At 41.3% G+C, this 24,868-nt stretch overlaps 1 protein-coding gene across 1 annotated transcript; it reads right to left on the bottom strand.

The window, feature by feature from the left end:
- Nucleotides 1–659: 659 nt before the first annotated feature.
- On the bottom strand, nucleotides 660–10,106 carry DEGS1 (delta 4-desaturase, sphingolipid 1). Its single transcript, XM_066380976.1, has 3 exons — nucleotides 9,922–10,106; nucleotides 3,728–4,470; nucleotides 660–1,349 (listed from the first exon to the last, which is right to left on the bottom strand). The coding sequence occupies exons 1-3, from the start codon at nucleotides 10,001–10,003 to the stop codon at nucleotides 1,203–1,205; spliced, it is 972 nt and encodes a 323-aa protein (XP_066237073.1). The 5' UTR covers nucleotides 10,004–10,106; the 3' UTR covers nucleotides 660–1,202.
- Between the last annotated feature and the right edge of the window lie 14,762 nt (nucleotides 10,107–24,868).

Raw genomic sequence — 24,868 nt, 5'->3', positions numbered from 1 at the left:
GCCCTGAGGTTACAAGCTCAATTCCCAGTCAGAGCACATAAGAGCAGCAACCAATGAGTATACAACTAAATAAATGGAACTAAGTGGAACAAGTTGATGCTTCTCTCTCTCTCAAATAAATTGGAAAAGTTAAAAAAACAAAACAAAAAAACCCTTTAAAACAATGATTTTTTTAAGCAATGGTTCAGAAATATTAGGAAGTTTCCCAGGCAGGAGGAGCAAGAAGGGAAAGCCGAGTGAGTCCTTTGAGGAGGAAACGAGGTCTGCCAGACCAGAGGGTGGAGTCTAGCCTTCCACTCAGCTGGGGAGAACCCCCTCCAGCGGCTAGCGATAAAAACAGGCCTTTTATAATAGGTCCTGTGAAGGATGCCTGCAGGTAGGTGCTGTGTACAAACTGTAGACTATTAATTTTTTGATACCATGTATTCAAGAAATTATTTTACAAATAGTTACGTTACACTAACGGTACCAACGTGACACACTTTGGGTAACCAGGACTGCCAGCCCAACAACGGCCACGACACTAGCTACTTGAGACCAACTGTCCACCATCAGCCCACAGCCAGGTTCCACTGCACTGAGTGGATGTGAAACGACCAGCTGAGCTGCTCATTTGAGTTAGAATACCTGAAAAAGGAAGCCAAGTGGTGGACACAATCTGATTCATGAAGCACTTTATTGATAGGCTGTGCAGGGTTCAGCAGTGTCTAATTTAAGTCCCATGACCACCAGGAAAAATTAAAAGTAAAAGATATTTCCAGGCCCTTTTTTTTTCTGGTAAAATTTTAAAGTAAGCTCACCCAATACCTTGGTTAGCATATTAATATAAAGAATATAAAATACAAAAATTTGATAAATACTATTTACTGCGATGAACTACATATTCAGGTTGGTAGCTGTTTTAATAAAGCAAAACTTTATAGTGAAAATAATATACAAGAAGTAGCTTTTCAAAAGCTTTTCTTATGATGTGCTTACAAAACGTCAGACGCCATCTTCAATGACAATACGACGGACAGTTTCCTGTGAGTAAAGCTGAACACTGCAGAGACGGCTGGCTGCCAAAAGCCAGGGGGACCAGACTCTGGAACTGTCTGAGGGCAGCTTCTAAACGTCACTGGTCATGGCTGAATGATGCAAAAACTCCACCTTGTCGGCGACTGTGACGTATCAGAGAGGCGGTCCTTCAGCTATGATGACATTTAGTCCAGTTCGACCTTGCCTTTTTGATGCCTCTTCATTCTCGAGTAGGGACTGATTGTATCATCCATCACAAAATCATATAGGACTTTGATCCAGGAGTTGTACTGGGGCAGGTTGTCATAGTACTCAGCTGCTATTTTCCTCACCTAGAAGGGAGATATTACAGCAAGATGAATAATAAGGGTTCACTGAGTCCTATGAAGACGAGAGACGAATGTCTGACAGAAACACTGAGAAACCAGGAGACCTTTCTGCCTCCTAACCTGTCCAATCAGTCAGTCAGTCAATCAATCATTGAAGCAGCTTCAGCAATTTTAAACAAAACGCAGGCTGCATTTCAACAGTAAAACATACTTGACCCCCCAGGGTTACTGATGCTATCAAGTTCTGAGGAACTACATATCTGGATTTTTTGTAAAGTTTGATCCTTGAAATCTTTAATGACAGATACTTATCATTTTTCAAGCACATGCTACATGGTCGGCACTTCAGAATACAAAGGTAACATCTGACTCCTGCCATCAAGGAACCTGCAAACACTAATAATTGTTACGGCATGCCAATTAGATAGAAATTAAGCACCTATCGAGTGTGCAACTGTGCATCCCAAGTTGAAAATGTCTCTTAAAAATGCCAGTATGACCAGGAAGCACAACCAGTGAGTGCTGAGAATAATAATCGTTCTGTGGCTTTGTCGAAATGTACAGAAACTAGCCTAATAAATCTCAAAGGAAAACAAAAAAGCATAATCCAAGATGACGAAAAGAGACAGTGAGAAAAAGAAAAAACAGTGACGTCATGTCTTTGATCAGTCCTTCAAAACTTCCTACAAGTCTTTCCTGAATGAGGAAGATCTACAGACCACACACATACCAATAAACCTGGATCCCAGTCCACATTGAACTTATGTCAAAGCCAGCAGTAACCCATGTATTTAAACAGCTAGAATAGGTAGGAGATAGTATCTTTCAGAAAAAGTAAAAAGAACAAGATAATCCTTGATAAGTAAGTCCTTGGTATGTACTCCTTGATAGATAAAGGAAAAAGAGAATGGGAGAAGTCTGAGGATGTCAGTTTAGCTAAGGAGTACGAAAACAGCATGAAATGGAGGGGGAAATGAAAAGACACTGATGGGCCTTGAAGCTGAGTAATGCCTGAACTGAACTAAGTTTCCAGTTTGGGGGCTGTTCAAGAAAATAACAAGTAAGAGTATGTGGCTGATGTTGGGAAAGATTCTCTTGTTGAAAGCAAAGGCCACATGATCTGTTCAGGCCAGCATGTGGGCTGAGTGATAAAGTAGTGTCATATTACACCGGTTTCTTGGTACAGTTGTATGGTGTGTTTCCCCATTTTATTTAAAAAATGTTTAACCTACAGAAAAGTTGAAGGAACAGTAATCTTCCCCTAGGCCCACACATTGATTACCACTGTGTCATAGTCACTTTCTCTCTCTGTAATACATACCACATACTTGGCTTTTTTTGCTGAATCTTTTGCAAGTAAGTTGCAGACATTATGTGACAATTTATGCCTGATATTTCACCCCCTACATAATCAACATGTATCTCTTGAGGACAGGGACATTCTCCTACAAAATCATGGTACCATTATCATTTCCAAGAAATTTAACATCAACACATTATCTATCTATTATACAGTCCAGAGTCACAATCTCCCCTCTGATGTAATGTCAATGTCCATTCTAGGTTTTTCTTTCCTCATTTGTGAACCCAATCAACAATCAAATATAACAGTTAAACGGCCAACATTTAAAAACTTAGGAGAAAATCTATATAATTTGGGTGAGACGACACACAGAATATCTGGCTACGATCCCCTTGTATCAGCTTTAAAAAAAATAAGAAAAACTAATATTATATTTCATACATACATACCTTTTTTAGAATTATAGAAACATTTTTGATTAACAGAACTCTAAAAACTACCCATTTTGAGGATGGGAAGTCTAACAGAATAATTTACCAGAAAGACACCTGAAGTTTTGGAGGAGTAAAAGGATGAAGGTCACATGTCTTTCCCTTAATCCACAAACCATATACTAAAAGTCTACTGAGAAGGGAAACAGATGGCCCTGCCTCTGGGAGGTTGGTAGCATAGGAAATTGAGTTCACTTACATGCATGCATGTCAGTTAAGTCAGACATCTATATTCCACAACAAATCAACACATAAATCTTAGTTAAGCCTATTCAGGTTAATAGTGATGAAGGTCACGTGAATGTTTACTTACTTCACAGAGGGATTTTGTTTTTCATTTCTGAATTACTTCATATGCCACAGACTTTGTAGATCCCCCTATACTTCCAAACCCTAAGTGTTACTGCTAGGCTTAGGGATCCAGGAGAGTGAACTGGAATTAGGCTGGCCAACTCAAAACTTACTCTTCTTTTCTCTGATGAGAAGCTCACTAAATATACTATTTCCCTTCTAAAATAAGCAAATTGAGACTAATTTTTATCACATAGCTATCAGAAATTAGAATATGTATCATATTCCTTACTTACCAGTGGAAGGTTTTTCCCAGGAATGTTGGGGAAGTCATGGTGCTCATTATGGTAACCCACATTGAAGGTAAGTAAATTCAGAGGTCCATAATACGAGTAAGTTTCATGTCCCTTTAGGAACATGTAATGTTCAGCTATAAAATGTCCAGAAATCGGATGCAAGCCTAGACCAAGTAAGGATGCTGCCAACATGTAGACTAAAGATTTAATTCCCAAAACATAGTAAATTATCACATCAAAAGTGAGCTGGACCACAGTATTGATAATTTCTAGGTAAGTAATTGGTTTGGGGTTGATGAACAGAGGTCGAAAAGCATAGAAGAGAGGCTGAAGAATAACCCATATAAACTTTCTGAAAGTGGTACAGAAGAACCAGCCTTCAAAATCAGTTGGAATATCCACATCAATGCCATCACCTCCAAGGTATCGATGGTGATCCATGTGGTACCTCTTAAAGGAAATGGAATATGGAACACCAATGGGAAGATTAGCAAACATTCCAAACCAGCGGTTCCACATGGCTTTGTAGTGGCCAAAGGCACTATTGTGGGAAACTTCATGAATGGCCAGAGTCATCGAATGGTTAATGCAGCTGCCAAAGGCATATGCCCAAAATATGACCCATTTCCAGTCCAAGTCCTTTACTAGGTAAAATGCAACCAGCTGTGTGAGAACCATCATAATGACAATCCATATCAAGTTCGAATCAGGTTTCATCAAGGATTTTATCTCTGGATACTTTGCTGTAAAGAAAAAACAAACCAATCAGGAACTGAGAAAAGTACATAGTTCTACAATTATAATTAAATCAACACCAATTAACGCATTTGTTTTCCTTTTCCCAAATCATTATATGCCCTCTATTAGACCTTATATCCACAGGAATTGCGTTGGTGGTATAATGGTGAGCATAGCTGCCTTCCACAGAAAGAAGATTCTAATAGCAAGATTACTAAATACGTGTCACAACAAATTGAGAATTTATGTAGGAAAAATTAGCCTTAAAATGTAGACTTTCCGTGTTAACAGAGAGTCACAAATGATCAAGATTTCATGTTATCCAATTCCTTTCTTATCCCTAACAATTCTCTGTATACTAAATTTATAAGTTTTACAAAGTTCAAGTCATAGTCTGGTAAATCTATTCTGTATGTCTGATAATATATTTAATACTTAGGAAAGTGACGCTAAGGGCAAAGGCTGAGTCTTCTCTGGACTGTACTACCCACAGGGAGTGAAAGTCTTTGGTTTTACATGTGTTGCCAGGTATGTTGGGCCCAGGAAGGCAAAAGTTCTAAAGAAGACCTTTTTCTTGGGACAAGTCATTCAGAATGTTCTTCAAGAGATAAAGAAGGAGAAAAAGGGCCTGACCAGGCAGTGGTGCAGTGGATAGAGCGTCAGACTGGGATGCCGAGGACCCAGGTTCGAGACCCCGAGGTCACCAGCTTGAGCGTGGGCTCATCTGGTTTGAGCAAAAATTCACCAGCTTGGACCCAAGGTTGCTGGCTCAAGCAAGGGGTTGCTCGGTCTGCTGAAGACCTGTGGTCAAGGCACATATGAGAAAGCAATCAATGAACAACTAAGATGTCACAATGTGCAACAAAAAACTAATGATTGATGCTTCTCATCTCTCCGTTCCTATCTATCTCGCTCTGTCTCTCAAAATAAATAAATAAATAAATAAATAAATAAATAAAAAGGAGAAAAAGCAGGCATGTCCTCTTTTCTCTAAATGTGAAATGAAGAATTCAATAAAAATCTTAAAATATAAGACAGGAAGTTATTTCAGTCATATAAAGAAATAAAGATAGTGTTTGTACAAGGTGACTAACTCTTCTAGTTTCTTTTATGTTGCAAACGATACCATCAATAAAGTGATAAGACGACCCACAGAACAGGAGAAAATGACTGCAAATCATCTATCTTGTAAGTGGCTTCTATCTAGACTATATAAACTCTTAAAATTACTCTTATACTCTTAAAATTCTTACAATTACTAATCCAATTAAAATAGGCAAAGAATTTGAACAGACATTTTTTCCAAAACAGATATACAAATGGCCAGGAAGCACATGAAAGATACTCAATATTATTAGTCATTAGGAAAATGCAAATTGAAACCAAAATGAGATACCTCTTCACACCACTAGAAGAGCTGTTTTTAATACAAAAGAGAAGCAATGACAAGGATGTCACTGGCAGGTGACCATGTAAAATGGTGCAGTTGGTTTCAAACAGTTTGGCAGTTCCTCAAACAAAGTTAGGACCTAGGAACTCTACTCCTAGATAGCTCCCTAAGAGAAATGAAAACACAGCCGTACAATAACTTATGTGCCTGTTCACCCAGGCATTGTTCATAATAGTTAAAAGGTGAAAACAAACCAAAAGCTTACTGAGTGATGACTGGATAAATGAAATGTGGTATAGCCATACAATGGAATATTATTCAGCCACGAAAAATAGAATACTTATCTATGCACAACATGAACGAATCTTGAAAACATTATGCCAAGTGAAAGAAGTCAGTCACAGAAGACCAAGTATTGTATGATTTCATTTGTAAGAAATGTCCCAAATGGGAAATTCTACAGACACAGAAAATAGCTTAGTGATTGCTAAGTACTGGGGGTTGAAAGTGGGGGCCAGGAACTGCTAATGAGTGTAGGGTTCTTCTGGAGGTGACAATAATGTCCTAAAAATTAGATTGAAATGATAATCACACAACTCTGAATACACTAAAAAACATTGAATTGTACAAGTTACATGGATGAATTTTGTAGTTTGTGAATTGTATCTTAAAAATGTTAAAAAATACTATTTCCCTGTGTAACTATAGCAGTAAAAGGAGCATTTCTTGTAATTTATTATTTGACCCACAGTTAAAGTTTAGTCTCAAACCCTCATTAATTTCACACAGATGCCTTTTTAATATTATTTTTAATATAACTCTTGTGTAAATTTATTTATTTTTTTTATTTTTTTATTTTTTTCATTTTTCTGAAGCAGGAAACGGGGAGAGACAGTCAGACAGACTCCCGCATGCGCCCGATCGGGATCCACCCGGCACGCCCACCATGGGGCGACGCTCTGCCCACCAGGGGGCGATGCTCTGCCCATCCTGGGCGTCGCCATATTGCGACCAGAGCCACTCTAGCGCCTGGGGCAGAGGCCACAGAGCCATCCCCAGCGCCCGGGCCATCTTTGCTCCAATGGAGCCTTGGCTGCGGGAGGGGATGAGAGAGACAGGGAGGAAAGTGCGGCGGAGGGGTGGAGAAGCAAATGGGCGCTTCTCCTGTGTGCCCTGGCCGGGAATCGAACCCGGGTCCTCTGCACGCTAGGCCGACGCTCTACCGTCTTGTGTAAATTTAGTGTGCAGATGTTAGTTGCGAAATATCTGATGCTCCTTCATGAGTCTCTCTCAAAAACCTGACAGATTTCAGAAGTATCTCTTATTATTGACATTTAATGTAAATAAATCTCCAGATTCTTATCTTTATTAATATTCCACCCCTGAAATGGAACAGGGAGAAGTATTTACACCCAATGGAAAGATGATCTATCTTCCTTCCTCCCTCCCTCCTTCCTTCCTCCCTTCCTTCCTCCCTTCTTCCTTCCCTCCCTCCCATCCTCCCTCTCTCTCTTTCTCTCTTTCTCCCTCTCTCTCTTTCTCTCTTTCCTTCCTTCCTTCCTTCCTTCCTTCCTTCCTTCCTTCCTTCCTTCCTTCCTTCCTTCCTTCCTTCCTTCCTTCCTTCTTTCTTTCTTTCTTTCTGTAACGGAGAGAGAGACAGATAGAGACAAACAGACGGGAAGGGAGAGAGATGAGAAGCATCAATTCTTCATTGTGGCTCCTTAGTTCTTCATTGACTGCTTTATCATATGTGCCTTGACCAGGAGGCTCCAGCAGAGCGAGTGACCCCTTACTCAAGCCAGGGACCTTGAGCTTAAGCCAGAAACCTTGGGTCAAGCCAGAGATCTTTGGGCTCAAGCCAGTGACCTTGGGGATTCAAACCTGGGTCCTCTGCATCCCAGTCCAATGCTCTATCTACTGCGTCACTACCTGGTTAGGCGATTTTTCTTTTTTTAAAAAGCATTTTATTTTACAGAGAGAGGAGAGGGTGGGTGGGGGGAGCGAGAAGTATCAACTCATAGTTGCTTGTCATATGTGCCTTGACTGGGCAAGCCCAGAGTTTTGAACCTGCGACCTCAGCATTCCAGGTGGACAGTCTATCCACTGCGCCACCACAAGCCAAGCAGATGATTATATTCTCATTGAGAAATACGTAGTCCTTTTACCTTTCCAAGCGAAATGGTTCAGTGATGATAAGTGTGTGGGAAAGGCTGTGTTGAGATAAGCATCAATAAACACCTTTACTTCCTTGATTTTCTGAATATTAAAGAGCTAAAATCCAGTATTCAGGAGCTGCTTTTCACAGGGAGACATCTTATTCATATGCAGCATGTTGATAAGGTATATCTCTTATGTGTGATTTGCAAAATACACTTTTTAACTAAAAAGAAAAATAAGCATCCAAGAACCAGTTTCTTAAAAAGCTACTTTTAATAGCACCTGTAAAGGCTGAAGCTCCCAATTTTCTGATTCAATTTTTTAAAATTCATTTCAAAGGGATCCATTAACTACTTTCTGTAAAAATATGAAGTGTCAAACTTGACCTCGGCTGGCAAAAAGGCGCTTGCTCTTTGTTTTCACTGGGCAAATGGGTGCTGGGATCAACTAGGGAAATGCTATATATGAGAAAGAATCCTCTAATTCAGTTTGCCACCCATTAGCTTCCTGATTTTTTTTTTTTTTTTTTTTAATTTTCTGAAGCTAGAAACCGGGAGAGACAGTCAGACTCCCGCATGCGCCCCACCGGGATCTACCCGGCACGCCCACCAGGGGGCAACGCTCTGCCCACCAGGGGGCGATGCTCTGCCCCTCCGGGGCGTCACTCTGCTGCGACCAGAGCCACTCTAGCGCCTGGGGCAGAGGCCAAGGAGCCATCCCCAGCGCCCAGGCCATCTTTGCTCCAATGGAGCCTCGGCTGCGGGAGGGGAAGAGAGAGACAGAGAGGAAGGAGAGGGGGAGGGGTGGAGAAGCAAATGGGCGCTTCTCCTGTGTGCCCTGGCCGGGAATCGAACCCGGGACTTCTACACGCCAGGCCGACGCTCTACCACCGAGCCAACCAGCCAGGGCCAGCTTCCTGATTTTTGAAGTAATAGCAAAGAGGTGGAAAGCATCCACTTTGAAGGCAGTCTAATCCAGGTTAGAACTCCCCGGTAACATTTACTTACTCTTAGCTCGTCTTTAAGAGCGTAGCTCTCAACACAGTGCTTAGTTAGTAGCCTATCACTGAGTAACCTGAGAGAGAAAAGCGAATTCATGATATAGAAGCTCCAAATAGCTGAGCGCCTTCCACCTCTAGAGAGTTGCCTTGGCCTAGTTGGCAGACGGGGCCAGCGGGCTCATTTGGGCACATCTGAGTCTTTTCGTTCACAGAACCGGGATGGATGAAAGACACATATGAAGCTGCCTTTCTTGTGTCGCAGGCTAGTTGGAGGATCAACGTGCGTGATCGCACAGGACGCGTCCCGAGAAGCCCCAGGAGTCACACTGGTCGAGTCCTGGCCTGTCCCCAGGGACAGGGCGGCGGCCGCCCCCGCCTGGATGGCGCGCGCTTGGACCCCCAATGCTCCGGGACCACGCCCTGCTTCGCACTCGTTCCTGGTCTGGCCTCGCCGCGGCCCATTGGGGAGGAGAAGGAAAGAGGAAACGACGCCCACCGGGGGCACACGGATCTCCAAATGAGAGCATTCACCCAAGGGTGGCCTTCCCGGGGGACCAGACTCCTCGCAAACTCTCGCCCCAACCGGACGTCCGCGCCTCCCCGAGAAAGGGCTTGAGCCGGCGGCCAGGCTGGAGCACCGGAAACTTCCCTTCCCCCACTTCGCCCCCTTCTCCCTCCGCCCCGTCCCCTTCCCCACCTTCCGGCGAGCCCGAGCCCGGGAGCGCCGGGCCCCGGCCTTGCCGGCCTTGCCCGCCTTGCCGGGGCACCCGCGCGGCGGTGGGACTCGAAGGGAGCCAGATCGTAACGGGCCTGGGGCGCCCACGGGCGCGAAGTGCCCGCGCGGGGAGAGCGCGCCTAGGCGGGGGGAGGCCGCGCACGCACATAACGGGGCGCGGGCCTGCTCCTCACCCAGGATCTCCTGGCGCCGGGTGGCGTGGGGCTGGTCCGTGTAAACCCACTCGAAGTCTTCTCGCGAAACGCGGTTCCCCATGGCGGCGGCAGCTGGCGGACCCGCTCCCGGTTCCCGCTGCTAGCCCGGCTCTTGTTAGCCGGCGGCGGGCGAGACGGCGGGACTGACGGGGGACGGGGCGGAGCCCTGAGACCCCGCCCCCTGCAGGTTCCTCCCTTCCTTCAGGCCCCGCCCCCGAGGCCGGCCAGGAACGTGACCCGCGTGTGCGGCGCTCCTGGGCCCCAGCGAAGGGTCGGGGTTCCGCCCCTCAGCAAAGCGGGGTTCTGAGTTCTGCGAGTGGGCCAGCCGCAGGGGAGCCCGGTTCCGGCGAGTCCCGGCTCCCTTGGGCCTGTCCGTCCGCTGCCCGCGCCCACGCCCACGCCCGGGAGAAAGGTGGAAAAGGAAGGAAAGGTCTCAAGTTTCCTCAGCCTGGGCTTCAGCGCTTGGAGAAGAAGGTTGGAGCCGGGCCACGAGGGGCCTTGGTCATTAGTAAGTGGCGACGCGCGCCAGGTTTTAATGTTGGAAAGCAGATACGTCACGGAGCCCTTTTTAGCTGGAAATAATGCCCCAGGAAGAAATGCGGAGTGTGTGGCAAAAATGGGAAAGGAAAAACGAGGAGGAATGTGTTTGGCCTGAAGGGGTCTAGTGTGACCATTTCTCTTACAAGATGATTACGCCACCTTCCATCTGTCGCAGAAGTCATCTGAGCCCCAGCCTTTTCCTGTGACAGTAGACGTTTTGTTTCAAAATTAGTTGCCACTCTCTTTTTAAAAAGAGACTATAACTAAAGTTATAAAAAGGATAACCAGGCATGGTGTGCCTCATCATAAAAGAACACACACACAACCAAATCTGATCGAGATTCTAGATCCAACTGCTAATGTATACGAAATACACAGGACACCACAAAGAGGCAATCAGCATGATCCTGACTGTAGGAACCTCTGTGGGTTCTATAAATAAAATGAAAGGGGAAAAGGGGGGCAATAGATTAAAAGAGGGCTTAAAAGACCTATCAACCAGTGGAGTGTATCAACTTTATTTTGATTGATTCAAATGGTCGAAGTTTTTAAATTTAATTCAGAGATATTCCTTGGATCTGTGGCAATACTAAGAAATTATTGTTGCCTGACCAGGAGGTGGTTCAGTGGATAGAGCGAGGGCCTGGGACACAGAGGATCCAGGTTTGAAACCTGGAGGTCACCAGCTTAAGTGCGGGCTCCCTGGCTTGAGCGTGGGATCATAGACATGACCCCAAGGTCGCTGGCTTGAGCCCATGGCCACTGGCTTGAGCAAGAGGTCACTGGCTCAGCTGGAGCCCCCTGGTTAAGGCACATATGAGAAAGCAATCAATGAACAACTAAGGTGCTGCAACAAAGAACTGATGCTTCTCATCTCTCTCCATTCCTTTCTGTCCCTCTTTCTGTCTCTCTTGCTAAAAAAAGGAAAAAGAAAAAAATTGTTGATTTCTTTAGTATTCATAGTTCACAGTATTATGATTATAGTTTTTGGGAGGAGGTTTATTTTTGTTTTTTTTTTAAAGATTTTATTCCCTTGCCAGTTGGCTCATTGGTAAAGCATTGACCCAGTGTATGCAAGTACTGGGTTCGATTTCTGGTCAGGACACACAGCGGAAGCTCACCATCTGCTTTTCCATCCCTATCTCAACCCTATTTTTCTTTCTCTTCCCCTGCTACAAGAGCAAAGTTGGCCCCAGACGTTGAGGATGGCTCCATGGCCTCACCTTAGGCACTAATGTAGCTCCATTGTTGAGCAGCAGCTTAGAAGGGCAGAGCTTTGCCTGGTAGGGGGGGCTTGTTGGGTGGATTCTGGTCGGGTGCATTCTCTGCACCCGACCAGTCTGCTCTGCCTCCTTGCCTCTGCCTCCCTGCCTCTCACTCAATAAGAAAAATATTTATTTATTTATTTATTTATTTATTTTAGGGAGGGGAGAGAGTGAAAAACAGAGAGAGTGAGAGAAGGGAAGAGGAGCCGGAAGCATCAACTCCCATATATGCCTTGACCAGGCAAGCCCAGGGTTTCGAACTGGCAGCCTCAGCGTTCCAGGTGGACATCTGCCCCACCACAGGTCAGGCCAGTTTTTGTTCTTTTTTTAATGAGTCCAGTATGCTTCCGCTGCACTGCTCTGCAGTTATAGTTTGGTTTTTTTGGGGGGGTTGGGGTGGGGTTTAAGCTCATGTCTTCTAGAGATTTGTACTAGGGGGAATAAATTAGGGCATAGGCATCCCTCAGTATCATGAATGATTGGTTCCATGACCCCCTTGGATACTGTATACATAAGAGCCTTATATAAAATGGTTAGTATTTGGCCCTGGCTGGATAGCTCAATTGGTTAGAGCATCCTCTGGAAGCACAGAGGTTGCTGGTTCAGTCCCTGGTCAGGCACATACAGGAACAGATTGGTGTTCCTGGCTCTCTCTCCCTCTCTCTCTTCTCCCTAAAATCAGTAAAGTAAACATTAAAAAAATAACAATAAAATAAAATGATTAGTATTTGCACATAACCTACTACATAATCCTCCTGTATACTTTAACTTATCTCTAGGTTACTTATAATACCTAATCCAGTGCTATGCAAATAGGTGTCATACTATACTGTTTAAGGAATAATCACAAGAGGAAAATGCATGTGTCCCGTCAGTACGGGTGCAACCATTGTAAGCCTAACAACATAGTACCTGTCAACAACAATTTTTTTTTCAGGTATTTTTAATCCTTGGTTGGTTGAATCACGGGTATAGAACCTACGGATATGGAGGACCGACTGTACATGCACTTAACCATACAATGTTATACTACACCACCAGTCAAAAGAATGAGGAAGTTCTTTTTTTTTTTTTTTTTTTTTTTTACAGAGACAGAGAGAGTCAGAGTGAGGGATAGACAGGGACAGACAGGGACGGAGAGATGAGAAGCATCAATCATTAGTTTTTCGTTGTGCATTGCGACACCTTAGTTGTTCATTGATTGCTTTCTCATATGTGCCTTTTCCATGGGCCTTCAGCAGATCGAGCAACCCCTTGCTTGAGCCAGCGACCTTGGGTCCAAGCTGGTGAATTTTTGCTCAAACCAGATGAGTCCATGCTCAAGCTGACGACCTCGGGGTCTTGAACCTGGGTCTTCCGCATCCCAGTTCGATGCTTTTATCACTGCACCACCGCCTGGTCAGGCTCTGAGGAAGTTCTTTATATGTCAATATTAATTGATCTCCAAGATGTACTATTAAATGCAAAATACCAGGTTTGGGCAGGGGAGCATATATATAATACGCATATATTTTCCTTGGATATGCATAAAATATGTTTTGAAAGATACCCCAAAATGATTACATTGAAGGAGAGTGAGAGTCTAAGGGAAAAGGTGGAGAGAGAATGTTTTTATTTACAAACCCCCCCTTTTTTACCTTTTACACTTCAATGGAATGTAGATTTTGACATTCTAAAGAAAAGGAAAATAATTTGGCTCTGGCATTGTTGTGGGGATTGACAAATATTTTGATTACACATAGGCATATTTCTTTAGTTAGGACTCTTAAAAGTTCTTAATGTGTTTTCTAGCTTTCACAACTTTTCCTTACTCTTGCCAGGTGATTTGTCTTCAGGCAATCATACCAGTTATTCTAGAAAGACACTATCCAGTGTGCTCTGAAAGCTGAGGTGAGTCCCAGTAGTTCCTGATGCCATTAGGAAATTGCAGGTGAGGTATTTTTCAGATCATACTTTTGCAATCAAGGTGCAGATTTTTCATTTTCTATTTGTTTGACTTTTGAATGGGCAATTCATTTGGAAGACTATTTTGATAATGACATAGCTGGGTTCTAATACTGGTATTGAAAGCCTGGGGGTGGCTTTGCCAACTTTAATTCATAGAAGAGTAATTGCAAAAGGCATTCTTTATTCTCTTCAAACAAAACAAATCTTAATCACAGTAATAATTTTATGTCATTTAGTCCTTGACACTAAATAAAAGACACCTCTTCCCATCAGTAGTTAATCACCAATAAATATCTTCTCTTATTTTTACTTTTATGTGACAGAGAGACACAGACAGAGGGATAGATAGGAACAGGCAGGAAGGGAGAGAGAAGAGTAGCATCAATTCTTCATTGCAGCACCTTAGTTGTTCATTGATTGCTTTCTCATATGTGCCTTGACGGGGGTGGGGGGCTACAACAGAGCAAGTGACCCCTTGCTCAAGCCAGCAACCTTGAGCACAAGCCAGCAACCTTGGGCTTCAATCCAGCGACCTTGGGCTTCAAGCCAGCGACTTTTGGGCCCAAGCCAGCGACCATGGAGTCATGTCTGTGATTCCACACTCAAGCCAGGAACCCAGGCTCAAGGTGGGTGAGCCTGCGTTCAATCTGGTGACCTCAGGGTTTCAAATCTGGGTCATCTTGGTCCCAGTCTGATACTCTATCCACTGCACCACCGCCTGGTCAGACTATCTTCTCTTATTTTTAAATGCGTTACGTAATTAGAAGACAAGCACATATTAACACTGTCTATAAACTGAGAGTGTGGTGGGGGAAAACCACACCTTGCTGGTTGCTTCCTCTGCTCTGCTGTCCTCACGCAGTGTAGCTGGTGCTGCCCATTTGGGGGGCATCATACACACTGGACCTATGTCCCCAAACCCCAGGTTTATTCCAGCCACAACCTTGTCAAGGTTTCTGGACTTCACTTCTTTGAAGGGATGATGTCTCTTGGCTGATTGCCTCATTCTTGAGGGGTTGGTTAGACAGGATTCTGTGGGTTGGTCTTCAGGCCCATCAAATTAAACATTTCTCTGAAGTGTCTAATATAATCTGTTTTAGCATCATGCAGAAAGCAGCGCCTCCCTGTGAGACTTTAGTCTTTCTGGTTATATCGTAAAAGCTAGGGAACAATGCCTTTTTCCTGGCTGCCTCTGGATTTAACTGGGATGCAAGATTGGTAGAAAAGCAGATTAAAGAAGGAAATTATGTGGTCATCTCAAATGAAGCAGAAAAAAGGTTTGATACAATTTAATATCTATTGGTAACATCTATATAGAAAAACAAATAGAATTGAGTTATTAGAATAAAATAAAAGAATTTAGCAAGGTTTCTAGATGGACAAAAATCTTTTGTATTTTTTTATTGAAATACATTATATTAGTTTCCAGTGTTCAACATAATTTGTATACATTGTGAAATAAGTCTAGTTAACATCTGTTACATAGTTACAAATTTTTTTCTTGCAATGGTAACTCAAATCCATGGCAACAAATGAAGAGACCTAGAAATGGTAAATAAGAAGGCTAGTATAATATACTCCATATATACTTTCTCTACTCTCAGTCTCAGACCTAAAAGTATATAATGCAGGAATTATGAAAGTGTATTTCTGTATTTGTTACATACATAGATGTCATATGTTGAAAATAATAGCACAAAATGGAGGAAGAGGAAATAAATCTACATAGGAATAACATTTCTGTATCTCACTGGAATTAAGTTACAATAAATTTGAAGTATTCTAAGTTAACATGTATATGGTAAGCCCTGGAGCAACACTCATGACTTTAAACATATAAAGAAAAAAAATATAAAACATAAAGAAAAAAAATCATTAAAGGAATTAAAATTTTACACAAGGAAGTATTCACTTAATGCAAATGAAAGCAATATAAAAGGAATGTGGAGGAGATTGGGGAGAGACATGAGACCTACAGAAAACAAAAGTAAAATAGCAAAAAAAATCTGTATCAGTAATAACATTGGCCTGACCTGTGGTGGCACAGTGAATAAAGCGTCAACCTGGAACACTGAGGTTGCCGGTTCAAAACTCTGTGCTTGCTGGCTCAAGGCACATACAGGAATTGATGCTTCCTGTGCTCCCCCCTTCTTTCTCTCTCTCCCCACTCTCTAAACTGAATAAATAAAATCTTAAAAAAAAAAGTAACATTAAATGCAAATGGCTTAACTCGACCAAAGGCAGAGATTGACAGGCTAGATTTAAAAAAAGCTGTTGCTGCTATTGATGCATAACATACTGCTATTGGGATTTTTATATAAATATACATAAATACACACATACATATAATTTGAAATTTTGGAAACTTTAGTTGTGCTGTCAACTTTGGAAGAACTATCCCAGTTGTATCATGTTGGGGTTGCATTGTACAGAAATTAATAGCCATATTGGTATAGACACATTCAACATAATTTTTTTTTATTTGTACAGGGGTAACTCACTGTATTAAATATGTATGGTCTTAATCACATGGGTTTAATGACAGAAACTAATAAAATATTCCCTAAATAATGAATAAAATTATAAGGTCCAACTATATGGTGACTACAGACACACTTCAGATATACAAATACCTTGAAAATAAAAGATGGGGAAAGATATGCCATGCAAACAGTGGCCATAAGAAAGTTGGCGTAGTTTTACTAATATGAGACACAATAGACTTTGAAACAAACAAAAAATGTTACTAGAGATAAGGAGGGACATTTTATAATGATAAAAGAGTTAATCTGTTAGGATATTCACCTAAGAATAGAACCCCAAAATTCATGAAGCAAAACTGATAGAATTGAAGGGACAAAAGACAATTTAACAGTGACAGCTAGGGACTTCAATGCCCCACTTTCAGTGATGAATAGAACAACTAGACAGATCAGCCACAGGGAAATAGAAGACATGGTAACACTATAAACTCACTGGACCTAAAAAAAATCTCTAGAACACTCTAGACAAAAACAGCAGAACACACATTCTTTTCAAGTGCACATGGAACATCGTCTATGATATACCACATTTTAGGCCATAACATGAATCTTAAAAGAAACTTTAAGAGGGTTGTAGTCATACAAAGTATATTTTCTGACCACAATAAGAATGAAATTAAAAAATAAAAGAAATTTGGAAAATTTACATATGCTCTGGATATTGTTTATAAGATACATGATTTTACAAATATTTACCCCCATTCTGTGGGTGGGTTGCCATTTAACTCAAGAGTCTTTTGATCCACAGTTTCTTTATTTTCATGAAGTCCAATTTGTCCTTTTGTCTTTTGTTACCCAAGAAATCATCGCCAAGTCCAAAGTCATGATGATTTTGTCCTATGCTTTCTCATAAGTTGTAGGTTTTATGTTTAGGTCTTGGACCCATTTCGAGTTAATTTTTGTGTATGGTCTTAAGTAAGGGTCCAGTTTTGTTCTTTTGCATGTGGGTATTGGTATCCAGTTTCCCAGTACCATATATTGAAAAGAGTGTTTTCCCCATTGAATAATCTAGGCATCCTTGTCAAGAATCATTGGCCAGCCTGACCAGGCAGTGGCGCAGTGAGTAGAGCATAGGACTGGGATGCAGAGGACCCAGGTTCGAGACACCAAGGTTGCCAGCTTGAGCGCGGGCTCATGTGGTTTGAGCAAAACTCACCAGCTTGTACCCAAGGTCGCTGGCTTGAGCAAGGGGTTACTCTGTCTGCTGAAGTCTCACGGTCAAGGCGTATATGAAAAACAATCAATGAACAACTAAGGTGTTGCAACGAAAAACTAATGATTGATGCTTCTCATTTCTCTTCGTTCCTGTCTGTCTGTCCCTATCTATCCCTCTCTCTGACTCTCTCTGTCTCTGTAAAAAAAAAAAAAAAAAAAAAGAATCATTGGCCAAACATGCAGGGATTTATATCTGGACCCTCTATTGCAGTGTTTCCCAACCTTTTTTGTGCCATGCCCCACCTTAACCTTTCTAAAATTTTTATGTCCCCCCCTATGTAACATACATAATTTTTAGCATTAAAAAATTGATTTGTTCACTTAATAAACATAAATGATAGGTTCTAGGAAGAAATCACTATGAAATTGTTAACAAAACACAGTAAGTAAAATTTCAAAACCTATAATGAAAAACAGAAATTTAAATTCCAAATAATTTTAATACAGATTTTTCTATATTAATTTATTATTTTAATTTAGTGTGATCCTTGCACTTGATGCTTGCTGCACAGAGATTTTATATTAGGTTCCAATTTGGGTAGCTTTAGTCTCAAGTCTCCACGTTGTGTTATATCCAGCCGATTTCTTTTTTTTACCAGTAAATCATTTACAGCACTAAATCCACATTCAGCTAAAAATGAAGATGGAAACGGTAGCAATAGTTTTCTTGCACATTTGATTGAATTTGGGTATTTGATTTCTGTTTCCTCACAAAGCCATGCCATCGCTCCTTTGATATTAAATAAAGCTTTAACCGACTCATCATTTTGCAATTCTGCGAGTTCTTCTTGATACTGCATATTTGATATATCAGACAAATCCACTAACATTGGCTGCATCATCCATGTTGGGAAATCAATTTGTTTTAAATCAGAAAATCTTTCTTTTAAATCAGCCGATAGAGTATTCAAATGATTGACAATAACAAGTAAAGCGGTTATCAGTTACTTCACATTTTTGGAGCCAATGAAACTGTTTAAAGTTTTTGTTGTTAATATGTTTCTGACATAACTCAATATTGGTAATGAAACCAAATATCTTTGCTTTTGCATCGACAAGAGTTTTATTTGTTCCTTGAAGTTGCTTATTTAATATATTTAGTTTTTCAAAGATATCGGCTAAATAACTCACAAATGCTTTACCATCTATTGTTAACAGATACTTCATTTCAGGTTTGTCGCTTAAAAAATCACTAAGAGGCCCTGGCCGGTTGGCTCAGCGGTAGAGCGTCGGCCTAGCGTGCGGAGGACCCGGGTTCGATTCCCGGCCAGGGCACACAGGAGAAGCGCCCATTTGCTTCTCCACCCCTCCGCCGCGCTTTCCTCTCTGTCTCTCTCTTCCCCTCCCGCAGCCAAGGCTCCATTGGAGCCAAGATGGCCCGGGCGCTGGGGATGGCTCTGTGGCCTCTGCCTCAGGCGCTAGAGTGGCTCTGGTCGCAACATGGCGACGCCCAGGATGGGCAGAGCATCGCCCCCTGGTGGGCAGAGTGTCGCCCCTGGTGGGCGTGCCGGGTGGATCCTGGTCGGGCGCATGCGGGAGTCTGTCTGACTGTCTCTCCCTGTTTCCAGCTTCAGAAAAATGAAAAAAAAAAAAAAATCACTAAGAGTATTAAACGGTTCCATAAATCTTTTCAAACAGTTTCCTTTAGATAGCCATCTTACTTCAGTATGAAGTAAAAGTCTCACATGGTCTTCATTTTGTTCTTCACAAAATAGCTTGAAAAGATGCTCGCATTTGGCACTAGCTTTAATAGCATTAACACACTTTATTACTGTATGTAATACTTCATTCAGAACAGGCGAGATGTTTTTATCTACCAAGTTTTCCCTATGAATAACACAATGCACAAGAATCATTTCTGGATTTGCATCTTTCATCAATTTTAAGCAGCCATTTTTCTTGCCCATCATATTGGGAGCACCATCTGCAGCACAAGATGTTATATTTTTCATTGGTATATCATTGACATCTAAGTAGTTTTTTAGCTTATTATATATATCTTTGGAGGTAGTGGTGCTTTCTAATCTTTTACAGAACAACATTTCTTCAGCAAAATGTCCTTTATCAATATATCTTACGTAAGTTATCAATACTGCCTCACTGTCTCTCAAAGTTGATTCATCCATTTGCAAGGAGAATTTTCTTGTTTTCAGCTTTTCAATAAGTTGTTTTTCAATATCCTCACTCATTTCGTCTATTCTTCTGCTAACAGTATTGTCAGTGAGTGGCATAGCTTTTACATCTTTGTCATCTTTTTCAAGAACCGTTTTAAGAAATGCTGATATTGACGGTTTTATTAAATTCTCTCCTATAGTGTGATTTTCTCCAGTTTTAGCGATGAATAAAGAAATTTGATAACTAGCCTCAAGAACACGATTATTAGTTGAAGTATGAGCAGTAAATAGAGACTTTAATGTTGTTCTTTTTTCAAAATATTTCTTTAAAGTTTTAAAGTAACTCAAATCTGAATTAATATGAGCACTATGTTTCGCCTTCAAATGTGCCTCAAGACGACCTCGTTTCATTGATTTGTTGGTCAAGCATTGCTGGCATAAAAGACAAAAAGGAATCCACTCATAGTGAACAGCGGGTATGAACCCAAATTTTAAATATTCCTCCGAATATTAACGAGTTTTTTTCTTGCTTGCACCACTCATTTTACTATGGGCTATAAGAAATAAAAATAAAATCAATTAAAAACTAATATTAAAATATATGTTAAAATATATTCAATGTGACATAGAGTAAACGTATACTAAAAATTCATATTTATTTAACACATTTACTACACTACCACCGCAAATCAAAAGGTATCTATATTTTTTCCACTTGACAAAATTTTCTGGAAAGTTATGCTTCTAAAATTAAAATTGTCGTGCATGCACTATTATAGCCCCAATAGTATTTATAAAATATTAGTGCTTTCTAGCCCCGATGCAAGAAGTACTTAATAAAGAGTTTAATATTGATAAAAATAAAATCAAATACTTACCAATTATATCTATACAATATATATATGTATATTTATTAAATCAACGAGCTTTTACAACAGTTTTGACTGACACTTATTTCAAATTAACACCAACTGAATGATGTGAAACACTACAGAAGTTGCGATGGGCCAATTAGGTGAGAATAACTGTGTTGTTTAGCGAGTTTTTAAAACGTCCGGGGTTCCCCGCGGCAGACGGCATGCTCCGCGGTGAACCCAGGACGAAGTTTACTTGACGACGCCAATCACCCAGTTGATATTTTGGTCTCGTCAAACAAAATTATACTTAATAATTATTTACCGCAATTATTTAAGAATTGCATTTTTTGTTAAATTTGGCACAGATATCTAGCATTGCATTTAAATGGCCCGGAGCAAAAGAGTTAAAGTTGTGTCGAGTCCATTTTCAAATTGCCCCCCTTAACTATCGAATTGCCCCCCTGTGGGACGGGGCCCCACGTTGGGAAACACCGCTCTATTGTATTCCATTGGTCTATGTATCTGTTTTTATGCCTGCACTATACTATTTTGACTACTGCAGCTTTGTAGTATGTTTTGAAATCATGAAATGTAAGTTCTCCTGCTTTGCTCTTTTTCAGGATTGTTTTGGCTCTTAGGAGTTCCTTGAGATACCATGTGAATTTTAGGAGGTTTTAATCAGAGCAGTTAGGCAGGCAAATGAAATAAAAGGCATCCAGGTCAGTGAGGAAAAGGTAAAACGATCTTTTTCACAGAAGGCATGATCTTGTATATGGAAAATCCTAAAAAACCCACTTTAAAAAAATGAAAAAAATGAGTTTAGTAAGGTTGCAGGAGGCAAAATCAATATACAAAAATCAATTGTGTTTCTATCTGAGCAATGAACAATGCGAAAATTAAATTAACAATTCCATGTACAGTAACATCAAAAAGGATAAAATACTTAGGAGTAAAGTTAGTAAAAGAAGTGTAAAACTTATACTCTGACAACTATAAAATATTGTTGAAAGAAATTTAAGAAGACTGAAATAAATGGGAGGACATTCCATATTCATGGATTGAAAGATTTAATATTGTAAGATAGCAATCTTCTCAAACTGACCTACAGATTCAGTGGAATTGCTGTGGGACTCATTCAGTGGGGAAGGGCTTGAACTCACAACTGAACATGCTTGCAACTTACGTGTGTGTTAAGGGGCAGGTTGTTCCAAAGAGTCCCCTCTCTTCTGTCTACAGAAGCAGCCCAAGGTCCCCTTCTGTCATGTCTCTCAGCTTAAGGTGGAGAAGGATGAGCAGGTCAAAACTGGCTTCTCTCCTGTGACTCCCCAGGAGGCAGTTGGGGCAGTGCAGAAAGTCCTGTAAACCTTAGGGGAGGTTTCAGTGACCCTTGACTTGCCAAGATCGAGGTGTATGGCAAGTCACAGTTTCCCCAGTGATGAAAAGGGTGTTACCTTAGTCATCTCCAGGGTTTCTTTTTGTTCCAGTATTCTATGAGATGCTAAAACTAAGATCGACTGGAAATAAATTTCTCCAGGAAGCTAGAAAGCCTGGTTTTTGTACTTGAAAATATGCATATTTTCAAAGCACAGAAACAATTTGCAAATACATAGGTGTGTGTGTATATCTATCTATCTATGCTCAAATCAGGAACTAAAGAAAACATACGATCAATACATCATATATATAATAATCTATAGCTTTCCTATGTGTCATATATATAGCTCTGTGTATTACTACTGTTTATTATTTACTATCTGCTTAGTATGTGCTAGGTACTGTTACTCCTTTGACATTCATTCCTTAATTGTCCTCTTACAAGGATGACACAAGTTGCATTTCACTGCTCCTTTGGGATGGGAGGTCAGCTGCTAGGGTTATAGAAACTGGTTAAGGAGCTAAAGCACTGTTTTGTTTTGTTTTGTTTTTTTGTTATTGTTGTTTTAATAATAAAGGAAGTTTTTTATTTATTTATTTTTCTTTGAGAGAGAGAGAGAGAGAGAGAGAGAGAGAGACAGAGAGGAATGGGGGAATGGGGAAAGAGAGAGAGAGAGAGAAACATTGATTTGTTGCTCCATTCATTTATGCATTCATTGGTAGATTTTTTTATTTATTTTATTTTTTTTACAGGGACAGAGAGAGAGTCAGAGAGGGATAGATAGGGACAGACAGACAGGAACGGAAAGAGATGAGAAGCATCAATCATCAGTTTCTCGTTGCCGTTGCAACACCTTAGTTGTTCACTAATTGCTTTCTCATATGTGCCTTGACTGCGGGCCTTCAGCAGACCGAGTAACGCCTTGCTCAAGCCAGCGACTTTGGGTCCAAGCTGGTGAGTTTTTTTGCTCAAGCCAGATGAGCCCGTGCTCAAGCTGGCGACCTTGGTGTCTCAAACCTGGGTCCTCCACGTCCCAGTCCAACGCTCTATCCACTGCACCACCACCTGGTCAGACGAGGAAGCTTTATATTTAAAGAGCCAAGTGAGAGTCCCTGTGCTAGTTCCCAAGGGCTGCCATAACAAATGACCACAAACTGGGTGACTTAAAACAACAGAAATGTATTCTCTTGCAGTTCTGGTGGGTAGATGTCTGAAACCTAAGGTGTCGGCCAGACTGGGCTTCCTCTGAAGGCTCTATGGGGAATTCTTCCTTGCGATTTCCTAGCTTTTGGTGATTCCTGGCCACCCTTGGTGTTCCGTGGTTTGTGGACACATCACTGAAGTCTCTGCCTCCATTGGCACATGGTCTTCTTTGCCTGGGTCTGTGCGTCTTAAGCACTTCCTTGTAAACTTGTTCCAACCCAAAGGAACAACAAGTATTTTAGTCCTCCCTTCCTTCCTGGAGTCATTTAGACTCTGCCCACCACTGCTTCAGATTCTGATTCGAAACTGGCTTTTGTGCAATCCAAAGATAAAGGGGAAAAGAGAAGTTAAAAGAAATACAGAATTTGAGAAGTCAGAAGCTATTTAGTTGGTTGTATTCCTATGAAGAGAATCGATTGAATTTTGGGAAGTTCATCCTTGGTTTGTACTTCCTTTCAAGTTGTAATCTGTACTTTTTGCCCAAACATCCTCCACTCCAGTTTTTTTCTCTCCTCACAGTTTCCTATAATTTTGCTTTGAGGAAATGACTCTTGAACACTAGAGGAATGTATACAAGCAAGTTGAGACATACTTTTCTGGACAAAACAATCCTTAATGGGTCCCCTAAGAATTGTTTCAGGAATTAACAGGGGAAGTTTATAAATAAAGGAGACTACCATTTAACTTAAAAAAATTGGTAAAGATCCTTGGTTTATTAACAACATGAATATATTATGTGGCAACTGAGCCACCTAAAGGGTACAGAATGAGCTTTTCACTGTGATCTAGCTCTTCTGATTACTAGGAGATGCGGCAGTAGCTTTATTTTCTGTTTCTGTGATGTCTGAGGGACTCGAATGAAGAGACAGTGCTGGGATAACTTATGCCACTCCGGTCACCCTTACACTGCAGCACAGTCACCTGTGACCTCTCTCTGAACATCTTAAGTTTTAGACAAAGTGAGAATTTGTTCTTCCCTCAAATTTTCTCCAGGACTCCTTATCACAGTCCCATCTTTTTTTTAATTTTTACTCATTTTTAGAAGGGGGGGAGGAGCAGGAAGCATCAACTCCCATATGTGCCTTGACCAGGCAAACCCGGGGCCCTGAACCGGTGACTTCAGCGTTTCCAGGTCAACACTGTATCTGCTGCGCGACCACAGGTCAGGCCACAGTCCTATCTTTACAGAGGTGAAATTGATTTGTATGAAATACTTAATTTTGGAGCTTGAAGTAATTTGGAAGAGAACCAGTATTCTTCCCTAGCTGGGGAAAAAAAACAATTGGTGGCCACTAGTTTTGTTCTGATTGGCAGCATATTGTAAAGCAACTATGGACCTGTCAGTGGCCTCAGCCCATATCTACTGCTAGGACTGCCTTCTACTTAAGATTACAGGTTCTGGAAGCCTTCACAATGCTTTCAACCTATATGTTTAGGGCGAATCCATTGTTTCTGCCAAGCCCAACCTATTCCTGGTTTTAACTTCTGTATGTTACTCTTAACATGCGAGATTTGGGCATTGACTACTTGTAGTGGATGTTTGGAATACTTTATCTATATATCTATTTCTAAGTTTAGAATGTAATCTACTCTACAGCTCTCAGCTACTTCAAAATATAGTGTAGGGTAGCAGGAAGTATGGAAGCTTTGCAGGCAGGTAGGTCTGGGTTCCAATCCATTTAAGCATTTACCGGTATAGCATCATGGACATGTTGCTCAACCTGAGTTTAATTTCCCTGCAGAGAAACCTGCTTCATAAGTTAGTTGTGAGGACACAGGTAACATGTAAAACACACTCCTCCACAGCTTCAAGAGTTGGTAGCTGTTCATGTGGCATTTGTTCCATAACCTTTTGTGCATGAAATAC

The sequence above is a fragment of the Saccopteryx leptura genome, chromosome 1 (assembly GCF_036850995.1).
Source record: "Saccopteryx leptura isolate mSacLep1 chromosome 1, mSacLep1_pri_phased_curated, whole genome shotgun sequence".
Lineage (NCBI taxonomy): Eukaryota > Metazoa > Chordata > Mammalia > Chiroptera > Emballonuridae > Saccopteryx > Saccopteryx leptura.
The sequence above is the reverse complement of the archived record's forward strand: the minus strand, read 5'-3'. Positions and strand labels throughout refer to the sequence as shown.

Coding starts and splice junctions, on each gene's coding strand:
- DEGS1 (XM_066380976.1), bottom strand. CDS start 10,003: ATGGGGAACCGCGTTTCGCGAGAAGACTTCGAGTGGGTTTACACGGAC. Junction 4,471..9,921: donor CCGGCGCCAGGAGATCCTGG/GTGAGGAGCAGG, acceptor TTTTCTTTACAG/CAAAGTATCCAGAGATAAAA. Junction 1,350..3,727: donor CTGGGAAAAACCTTCCACTG/GTAAGTAAGGAA, acceptor TCTCCCTTCTAG/GTGAGGAAAATAGCAGCTGA.